This window comes from Pan troglodytes, chromosome 3 (genome assembly GCF_028858775.2).
Source record: "Pan troglodytes isolate AG18354 chromosome 3, NHGRI_mPanTro3-v2.0_pri, whole genome shotgun sequence".
NCBI lineage: Eukaryota > Metazoa > Chordata > Mammalia > Primates > Hominidae > Pan > Pan troglodytes.
Window position 1 is genome coordinate 146522054 of NC_072401.2, and position 11499 is coordinate 146533552.

Sequence of the window (11499 nt, forward strand, 5' to 3'; positions counted from 1 at the left end):
TAAATTAAAGTAAACAAGCCCAGGTGTGAAATAATTACTACATCCGTGGGTAAACAAGCATTTACCAAATCTTAGGGAAAAAATAATTTAGAATCTTCTGCCTAATCTGAGTTTCTTTATGTTTGAATGTTTGGTGAAAAATAGTCAAAGCATCAAATTGGAGTATCAGCAGAGAAACAGGGGTCAGACACTCTCCCCTAAAGAATAGCCCTTCAGTATCAGATTCCTATTTATCATGTCCTCATTCCTTTTCCCAGTGCCCATGAATCAGTGTTCCTATACTTTGCCTCGAACAGGCAATATCTTCTAGTTGTTGTTTAACAAAGTTCATCTATATTCATGACCTAAATGATGCCATCTCTTTGGATTCACCTATTCAGGCATAAACCATCTCATGGGGTAGTATGTGAGAGTAGGTACCTGCAAATTTTGCATTGCCTATAACATGTAATAGATTTTTGACATACTCTATTTCTGGGTCTCTTTTCTTGAATGAGTCAGAAAGTGGGTGAGCAAGTGAGTAAGGAATAGAAATTAGATGCACAGAATTCTGCAATTTCAACTAGAATATTTGTTTACTGAATGCCACTCAGTGGCCTATGACTCAGAAGAATTTCATGGCTACTGAAAAACTGCTCTTCTTGTGGTCAGAAATGCCACCATTGTCTCACAAACAAAATAAGAATTTTAAATGAGAAAGAAATAGAATATACTTGGGATACTCAAGAACAAGAAGAAGGCGAAGATTGTGTCCTTACTTTTCTTGGCATAGTCATTTAACATTTTCTCTACCTTATCCCACCCCACCCTTACTCCCAGAAAGACACTTTTGAGGAACATATGGAAACAGTTAATGTTTTCTGAATAAAAATATGCTTAGTGCATAGAATGCCTAAAGGGCCTTTCACATAAATTGACCATTCCTAGATTCAAATAAGAAGCTGAATAGATTTAAGGGAGTTTTCTGAATTGTCATGTTAGCTACAGAACATAGCACTTTCGACATAGAGTGGGACTTTTCTTCGGGAGAAGAGCTAGGGAAGCCACCGTACATTTTAAATATTTTTGTTTCTAACATATATGGTTTTTATATGGTTTTGAGTCATTGTAGAAACAGCCTGAGATCAGGACCCAAATTATCATCACTGTTCATATTGCCATAGGGACATAACAAGGTAACCTATCTCAAAAAAATTGAGTCTGCAGGGCTTAATTATTTGCTTATCTCAAAAAGCTCTGTAATTTACCTCTTGAGGTTTTGACCTGTAATGATCACCTTCTTTTTATGGTACTTAAGGTGTCCATTTGCTTGGCCGTCCTAATGCTGTTGATTTGACTGTCAATGAAAACATTTGTTTACATTCCTTAACTGAAAAGAAACTTCTCACCACACTGTGGCACAGGTAACAGCGACTGATAGGAAAGTGCCACTGGATATTTTTTTCCCTGAAGATTAGGTAATGAGCAGTTGTGACCATGACTCCAGCCTGACCCAGCTCAAATGACATCTTATTTTAAAAACAGTAAGAACCATAAAAATCTTCTGAAGGCATCTTGGTTTCCACTATAAATTATGGCAGTTGTAGAACAATTAAAATCTATGACTTTTTACATTGCAAATAAGATGTTTCTGTTTGCTACTTTTAGCATTCTTTTTTCCTTATAGCAGGACAAAATCAAATTATTTATATATACATATATAATCATTACATATATGGATCAAAATCAGATTTTATATATATATAATCTTCACATATATATGGATCTTTCTGTGCATGGAGTTTAAACTTCAACTCAATAGTATACACACATATATTATGGTCACCTTTCAAGAAAAATCAGTCTAAAAATATTATCTCAAAAGAAATATAAAATTAAAACAAAAATAGAATTTAAAAAAAAACAAAGATTCCAAAGCTTTTCAGGCTACAAGTCATTTTGATGAATGCCTTCAGCCCTGTACTACTGCCAACTGTGTCAATAACAAGTGAAACTATCTCAGACACTATTCCTAAACATTTTTGTAGATATAGGGGGAAAAGTTTTAAGATATTCATACTACTTTACTTTAAATATTGCAATTGTTAGAAATTCTTACTTACCAAATGTGAAATATCAATTTAATTAAAGATAGTTTCATCAATGGGCTTTGATCAGGATAAAGTTTCTTAGAATGTTTAATGTGTTTAGTTGGGTTACAAACTGGTTAGTTTGTTTCCTCACTGGTATGTATTTCCTATCCTCAGAAAGTTGTAAATCTGACTGAGTCACTTAAAAAAAAAAAAAAGTCTCTCTAGAAAGTAAGAGGCATGCTTTGTAAGCCACAGAATCACTAGATTTCATTCCACTGTTGATTTTCAAATGGAATACACTTTCAACTATTGTGTTTTAATGTAGACCTTTAATGCCTGAGGAATGCAGAGCCACGGTACAACCTGCACAGACACTGACTTCAGAGTGCTCCAGGCTCTGTCGAAATGGCTACTGCACCCCCACGGGAAAGTGCTGCTGCAGTCCAGGCTGGGAGGGGGACTTCTGCAGAACTGGTTAGTATTTCTGTTCTCACCTGAAAAGGACTGGGGATGAGCCAATCCTTAGGTACTCAAGAACTCAACATTGATTGTTTCTTCTATAATAATATAGTGTTCAAAAGTATTTAGCCATTTACAATACTATTAATGCTTATCTGTTTATGAGCTTGTAAGTAAAATCTTGCTCATTTTCTTAATGTAAACAATTCACTTATGTAAGTTAATTATAAATATACAAAACCTTTAAATGACTGAGTCCTTTCAAAAAGTAAAAAATGCAAATAGCACAACTAGATCATCTCTTTGGGCCTCTTGGTCCTGGGTTCTGAAATTTCACACTAGCCAATGACTTAGTGTTTGCAAAGCCCCTCTCCAAGCGCTAGCATTTTCCAGACACCCTGTAAATGCCCTCCCTGGCTTTACTGCTTGCTTTCCTACCACAGCAGACTAAAAACAGGGCTTTTCAGTGGGTGTTATTAAATAAAACGGGAAAATGCAATTATCTAGAGACATATTATGAGATTTTTTTTCATGCTTTTTGCCACTCCCCTGTGAACCATCAACTAGGTATGCATCTGCTCAGAGAGAGCAAAGGAGATTTATTCCAGGGTTGTTCTAGCCTATAACTTGATAGTTCCTCAATTATGTGCAATGATGCTTAAGTTCTACTTGGTGTGAAGTCAGAAAATTAGATAAATTTAGAAACCTAGAGTTTAAAATGTGTATGTTGAAAATGCATAATCAACAACCAGCATGTACCATCACTTAGAAATGATTTTGATCTCGGCTATTTCAAATATTAAAATACTTATTGCCAATGAAAATTAAAACCTCAAATTAACATTTAATATTATTTATTCATAAATGCTATCTTTTTGTTTGTCCTCAAGATGTATTTCAAAAAATTATAACTATAACTTGTCTATTTTTATATTGCCTAAAAACCAACATTTAAAACCACATATAGAGGATATATTTTAAACTTACATTGCTTCAGCATTAATAACATTATGTGTGTGATTAATACTATGGTTATGTATCTAGGAAGGAGTTATCAAAATTAAAACTCAACAGAAATTAAGTAATTACATTATTTAAAACAAATGCTTACATGTTATTTACCCATCTTCTCTGCCTTTTTGTTGGTTGACCAAAAATATGAGAATCAGTATTCAAATGTAATGATATTCAAATTCCTGCTAATTTATTATCTCTCTGCTTCCTTTGCTGCCTAACAATATCTACTTTTTCTGCATCTTTTTTTTTTTTTTTTGAGGTGGAGTCTCTCTCTGTCGCCCAGGCTGGAGGGCAGTGAGGCAATCTCGGCTCACCACAACCTCCACCTCCTGGGTTCAAGTGATTCTCCCGCCTCAGCTTCCCGAGTAGCTTGGATTATAGGCGCCCACCACCATGCCCTCCTAATTTTTGTATTTATAGTGGAGATGGGTTTCCACCACGTTGGCCAGGCTGGTCTTGAACTCTCAACCTCATGTGATCTGCCACCTTGGCCTCCCAGAGTGCTTGGATAACAGGTGTGAGCCACCATGCCCAGCCTCTCTGCATCTTTTAGTAACAGAATATAACATAAAGTGTCCATTCTGTTATATTCCCTGCTTTGCATTTTGCCTAATCTCTTACGTTACCTGAAGCCTGCTAGTGACAGTATATTTAAACTGAGGGTGAATGAATTATCTCGAATACAGATGGCACTATACATACCTTAATAGATATTAATAATAAATTGTGATATAAATGAAAATAGACATACATTGAGTTAACATAAAGTTTTACTCCATGAGGTACTTTCATTTTTACACTGAATCAATTTAAATAGTTTGAATATATAACATTTACCAAAACCATTTTATAAAAATAATCTGTTTATGTGGGATGTTTTGGACCTAAGCAGGAATTTTATTCATGTACTCACATTGTTTACTCATCTCCCACAGATTTAAAGCATAAAATTGTTTATTTTCTTCTTACTTTTTCTTTCCCATGTGTCAACCACAGACACCTGGAATTTGATTAACGCGTTTGAAAGGTCAAAATGACCCTGTCTCGTCAAAACATAAGGAAATGTACTGAAGGAATTTGACTCCATCCCCAGTGACTGTACTCCCCAGATTTAATCAGAAAATAGCAAGTTATATACCCAATTTTATGTCTCATTTTAGCAGTATATCTTCTTATTTCCCATTTATATTGTAGTGGTAAAATTCTTTAATGAATAAATTCTGTGCTGTAGGGTAACCCTGAAAAGGTTTGCTCAGAACATCCTTTGCTGGCCAACTGCAGTGACTCCAGAAAGAGACTTCTAAGTGTAATCAGAGAGCAAAGCATATGCTGTCTGCCCCCTGGAAGCAAGAGGAAGGAAGAATCCAAGGGAGTTTATATGGTGGATATTCCACCCAACCAAAATCCAAAACTGACTGTTCCTTTCTGTTGCACTGGAGATGCTTGAGCCTCTGTGTCTCCCCCTCAGGCTGGGCCACTCCCATGTTGAGATCCTACCTTGAAGGAATGGAAACATAGAGCTTGGGAGGCCCTCTGTAGAGAATGCTCCTGTGAAGCAGAGATTTCAAAGGACTAAAATCTTCATTTTAAATAGAGTTAATTTTGCAAAGGGTTGCAATTGTTTCTCATGATCTCTGCTTCTCTAGAAATGTCTCTCATTCTCTGCTGAGTTCAGGCCTCCAAATAACTATGGGTGTAAAAGCCTGTTTCCTACTTGTATATTTATCTTTCAGATCATTTTGTAACTATCTCCCTCCTTTTTTCCCTTGCTTCCCTTATTCAGCAAATATTTGTTGGTCTCATGCTCAGTCCTGTTTCTGACATACAGAATGAGAGTGTGATGTTCTTGCTTTTTTTCTCTCCCAGCAAAATGTGAGCCAGCATGTCGTCATGGAGGTGTCTGTGTTAGACCGAACAAGTGCCTCTGTAAAAAAGGATATCTTGGTCCTCAATGTGAACAAGTGGACAGAAACATCCGCAGAGTGACCAGGGCAGGTATTCTTGATCAGATCATTGACATGACATCTTACTTGCTGGATCTAACAAGTTACATTGTATAGTTTCTGGGACTGTTTGAATATTCTATTCCAATGGGCATTTATTTTTTATCCTGTCATTAAAAAAAAAAGACTGTTATCCTGCTACACACTCCTGTGATTTCATTCTCTTTTATTAATTTAAAAATAATTTCCAGAAATGTGCAGATCCTCTGTGTGTATGTCAGCATGTTTGTTCACATATGCACATACACATACTCATAACCCCTATATGCGTTGTTGCATAACAGATGATTTTTTAAAATATATACTTCCTTATGCAAAGTAATTTACAGAGAAATTCCATTGTAAATTGATAATGGATTTTTTATGTCACTAGAAGAGATTATTTGACTTCCCAGGAATTTTCTGTCTGTAATCACTAAAGTCAACTTTAATAGAGTTTTGAAACAGTACTGTGCAATCCGATGGATCTAACAAAAAAAGGCAATATTTTTATATTAAAGTACTATACTAGGAGAGAATGTTTCAGAACTCCCTGATGAATTTCTAAGTGAGCAACTTGATATAAAATTGTAATCTTCATTTTTGTCAGTGTATCCAGTTACAGAATGCTACACACTTACCTTTTTATTGGCTGAGAAATCTGGTTATTTCATCTTAATCTCAAGATTGTTTTCAAGTGTTTTATAATTAAATCATAATAGCATATTTTAAAATCAATCTTCCTAAAAGGTCTGCTTTTATTGTACATTTTATTTAACAATAGGCACTGGGTTTGTGTTACATATTTATATATTTTATTTTATTTTTATAATATAGACATCACCTAGATGAAACACCTTTACCCTGTCCTGTAAAACACTAAAGTTACATTTTTCACCAACTTAATTGGAAAGAAGGGGAGTGAGAAAGCAAACAGTCTTTAATGTGCTGTGGATCTAATCTAGCAAGGTATCCTTGTGCCAACATGTAATCATTAACGACGGATGAAAAAGCAAGAAAACAGCCAATCCTTATAAAATTCCAGCATTAAACATTTGTAAAGTGCTTTTCACCATAGCAAGACTGTCAGAGTCTATGTTATTAGAATGTTGCAGATTTCCACTGAATCGAACCTCACTGGAGAAGAGCTCACTTGTTTTTAAAAATCTTGGCTATGTAAGCTGTCACCTGTACAAATTTTTAACATAATAATTCTTGCCAAATATGACTTTAAATGTACGTGTTCCTTCAGAACTCAATGAAAATACTCTTTGGCTAATGTATCAATAAATTTTCTGTAAATGTTCTGTTCAGGGTTTTACAGAGATGACATGTTCTGACTTAAAACTGCAAAAAGTCTAGTAGATATTTTTCTTCATGGTTTTCAAAGCCAGCTCTCCACGTTTGGATTTTAACAAAATATAAGGCCTCTTTGCACTAGTGAAAAAACACGTCTACTCATGACAAGTGCACACCCACTATGGCTGTCCTTCTTCTGTAAACATCCATTCCTCTAGAATCTAAATTGTAGAGCAGTATAGATTATGCAGCGCCAGCTGACTTTCTAAACCTTCTCCTTACCTTTAGGAATACAAGCCTCAATTTAAAAAATATATTGTAGCTAGTATTTCTCTATTGTTTTAAGGTGAGAGATTTGCAATTAAAGCCCAGTAAGCATTTATATAGAAGCCACAATGTAGAAAGATTGGTTAAGTACACTGCTCTTGTCTTCCATATATGATTACTTAAGTTTCAAGTGACCTCATGCCAAATGGAAATGGGTTGAGAAATCTTGGTTCAGTGCTTAGTGAACAATAGCCTGCATTAAAAAGTGCATGCATAATTTTGCACAATTTAGATTCAATTGACAGTCTATTCAAAGAAGTCTCAGGATTAAATGAGCATGGAGACCAAATTGCCCTCTTACCCCAGAAAAGGGGTGGTCCCTTCTAGTCACACTAACACTTCATTGGCCCAACAGTGTGACAAATCTTGCAATGAACCATGCAGTAGCCTGCATCTGTAGGTTAATAGCAATCTTTTGTCTCCATTGCTTTCTCTTCATAGCCCTTTTACTGAATTCCATCACAGAAAGTTTTACAATTAAAAAAAATGTCCTGACAACCATTTTTGTAAATGGACCTTACCATCTAATCGTCCCTTATTCAACGTGGGTGACATTAACAAAATGTGAACTTCTTGTGAGGGAGCCAGCTGTCTAAATCTGTCAAATCGTGCAGTTTTATTACACATTCTCCAATTCTTCCTAGTTTCCCTGAAAACAATAAGGATACTGCTATATATTCAGTAAAATCTAAAAAAATCAAGCATTACTTCTTACATCTTTAAACTTTCCATCTCCTCCCCAAAATAAAAGGTGTTCTATTGCCATTAGTTCTACTGTTTTAAATATCTATATTAAGTTGACCAGGCCCAGATTTTTTATACAGCTTTTTCCCAAGTGAAAGATTTTCAAGTGACTTAGAAAAACATATGTGCCCCAGGTGTCATTGCCTTTTCTTTTGTGAGTCATTAGAATGAAAGGCCAAGTTCTTCTCAAGAGAAGATAGCAAGATCCACGGATATTAAGCCAAGCAAAGAAAGTAAAATCATTGGAGTCATTTCTTTCTGTTCTTAGGAGAAAAGTAGCACTGGCTAATTGATGGCAACATATTTTAAATTAAGTGGTCAATTCAAAAATTATCTTTGACCTTTTCTTTCAAGTAGATTTTTTTAAATGCATGACTGGAGAATTATCTTCAATGATTCATGATGAGAGGCAGGTAGGAATTGGTTAAGAAGTATGAGCAGGAAAAAATTATTGTTTAATCACATGAAAGGCAACATCTGTTCAGTTCATAAAGCACACAATCTCGAATGGAAGAAAAAAAAGGTCCTTCATAAGAATACTGATGCATAAGATAAAGACGAAATAATGAAAAAGAAAAATGTATATTATTATTCCCTTGTCCATTCTCAAGTTTAAGCTGCGGTTGTCAGTTGAATGTGAAATGATGTTATAGTTGTTTTAAATGGTTGGAAATAACCTTTCTACTACTGTTTCTGCCACACTGTTGTCCTGGTTCATAGAACCTTGTTTTCTTGACAGTTATTTAAGGTAATAAAAGGAACATAATTTGGCAGATCTTTAAGTGAAAGAGAGAAAAAATTTAAGAAATTGAGTGATGGCTAAAAGTAAGTGCTTCCATCCATAACTTTTCTTCTTGGATTTTTTTCAATGTAATTATTGTAAAATATATATTTTTTATTTTATCATGAAGAATACTCGGAAGGTTTCTCAGATTAATGAGTATCTCATAAACAGTAGAGAAACCAACACATACAATATATACACACAACCTAAATAGAAAACTATTTTCTTTGTCATTTGCATGCCCCAGAGAAGTTACTTCTTCCCTATTTATTTCTTTGAAAATAATTACAAAATAGTATACTAACAATTTTAATCCATTTGCTGGTTTTTTGGTGTTTTTTTTTTTTTTTGGTTTTTTGTTTTTTTTTGAGACGGAGCCTTGCTATGTTGCCCAGGCTGCAGAGCAGCACGATCTCAGCTCACTGCAACCTCCGCCTCCCGGGTTCAAGCAATTCCCCTGCCTCAGCCTCCCAAGTAGCTGGGATTACAGGTGCCCGCCACCACACCCGGCTAATTTTTTTGTGTTTTTAGTAGAGACAGGGTTTCACCATGTTGGCCAGGCTGATTTCAAACTCCAGATTTCAAGTGATCCAGCTGCCCAGGCCTCCCAAAGTGCTAGGATTACAGGCGTGAGCCACCATGCCCGGCTTCCATTTGCTTTTGATATTGTTTTTATCTCTGAGTTACAAACTATACAAGCTTACCAGGTATAAGGTTAGATGCTACATCTAGGAGCATTCAAGATATATATTAATTTAAACTTTTATTAGTCTAACTTTCTGTTAAGTCTCTTAGCTTTGAAACATAAAAGAGAAATCAAGCCCAAATTTTTTGAGGAAGGCTAAGGTATACTATTGGCAGTTGTAGTTTTAATTGTAATTGACTGATTAACCAATTAATTTATAAAATGTTACCTATACTGTCAGTGTTCGCCTCCTCTCCCTCCCTCCTTCTCTCTCTCTCTCCCCGTCTCGCTCTCTCGGCTAATATATATGTGTATGTGTGTATATATATATGTATATATATACACACACACACACATACATACATACATACATATATTCTTTTTCCTTTTAACCACTTCCCTCTCCTACATTTTCTATTGGTTTTGCCTAAATAGACATGTTCTCAATACACCCATGTTGAAGGTATCCTGGGCTAGATTGCTGTTGATTTTGCTGGTTATGATCTTTTCTTTGTTTTTCTGAAAAATAGCCTCTCTTGGTTCCACATTTTCTCAAATTCTATATAACAAATAATAGTGGATAGTAAACAAATGACATACTAGGCTGATCTATTACAATCATTGAAATAAATAAGGAAGAGCAGAAATCACTAACAGTCCAGAGGCTCCAATTCAGCTGCTCTAGCATAGATACAGGAAAGACATGGAGAATAACACTGGGGTTAGCTAACAGCAGGGAAAGTTAGTAGCTATTTCCTAGCCAAGGAACAACCTTCTCTATGCAATAATTTTAAGAAAATTATTCCAAATCTGTGAGGAAAAAATAAGAAGCAGTTCCTCAATGGAGACTTTATAAATCTTAATTTCCCCACCCCTGGGATGAGATTTGAAGTTGCAGAGGACTCAGACCAAAGTCCCATGGCAGAAAATGTACATATTTTTAAACTACTCCCAGGAAGTAAACTATTACTGTGAATGCTGGCAATACCATCAGAAAGTTTATCTTTAAAATACCTAAAAATAAATATATATTTGCTATCTTATCCTCTTTTTGTCACACAAACATAAATTGGTCATATATATATTTATATATATGGTTATATATATATGGTTATATATATTTGGTTATATATATCTTTATATATATATCTTATATATATATCTTTATATATATCTTATATATATATCTTTATATATATATCTTATATATATATCTTTATATATATATCTTATATATATATCTTTATATATATATCTTATATATATATCTTTATATATATATCTTATATATATCTTTATATATATATCTTATATATATCTTTATATATATCTTATATATATATCTTTATATATCTCTTATATATATATCTTTATATATATCTTATATATATCTTTATATATATCTTATATATATATCTTTATATATATATCTTATATATATATCTTTATATATATATCTTATATATATATCTTTATATATATATCTTATATATATCTTTATATATATATCTTATATATATATCTTTATATATATATCTTATATATATATCTTTATATATATATCTTATATATATATCTTTATATATATCTTATATATATATCTTTATATATATCTTTATATATATCTTATATATATCTTTATATATATCTTATACGTATAAGATATATAAGATATATATTATATATATATAATATATATCTTATATATATATATATCTTAATACATATATATAACCATGGAACCTGCCAAACACTAATCCTAGCCAACTTCAATCCTTCTTTCTCTTAACTATCTTCTCTGAATAAGTTCTGGACTTCACCTTAAAATAAGTTTTTAGGAGAGTAATATATATTCATGGGATTGTGAGGGAGCATTGTAGAGCTGTTTTCTTCTCAGTCATAGTGATGGTTTTCCTAGCTGCTATGGAAAGGTTTGTTCACTTATGAGATTAGGACTTTTCTTAAATTCCTCATTAAATATGAACCTAAGGCATAGCCGTCATTTACCTTGATTCCCATATAATTTGTATAAGTCATATGTAAGTCCATTGACAAAATAAAAAAATAAATAATTGGATTCCTTCTATCAACAGAAAGCCTTGTGCTTAAAACCTGTTATTCTTCTTTGAG

The 11499-nt window shown here is 33.6% G+C and overlaps 1 protein-coding gene across 2 annotated transcripts in view; it reads left to right on the forward strand.

The window, feature by feature from the left end:
- HHIP (hedgehog interacting protein) overlaps positions 1 to 8460 on the forward strand; it is a 94754-nt gene extending 86294 nt beyond the window's left edge. The window contains exons 12-14 of one of the 2 annotated variants that reach the window (XM_009448363.5): positions 2398 to 2546; positions 5415 to 5543; positions 6368 to 8460. In XM_009448363.5, coding sequence (XP_009446638.1) covers positions 2398 to 2546; positions 5415 to 5543; positions 6368 to 6378 — 289 coding nt within the window. In that variant the 3' untranslated portion in view covers positions 6379 to 8460. Of the gene's footprint in view, positions 1 to 2397; positions 2547 to 5414; positions 5706 to 6367 lie in introns of those variants that run through there. The other variant, XM_001146476.7, reaches the window with a different exon arrangement.
- Positions 8461 to 11499: the final 3039 nt, after the last annotated feature.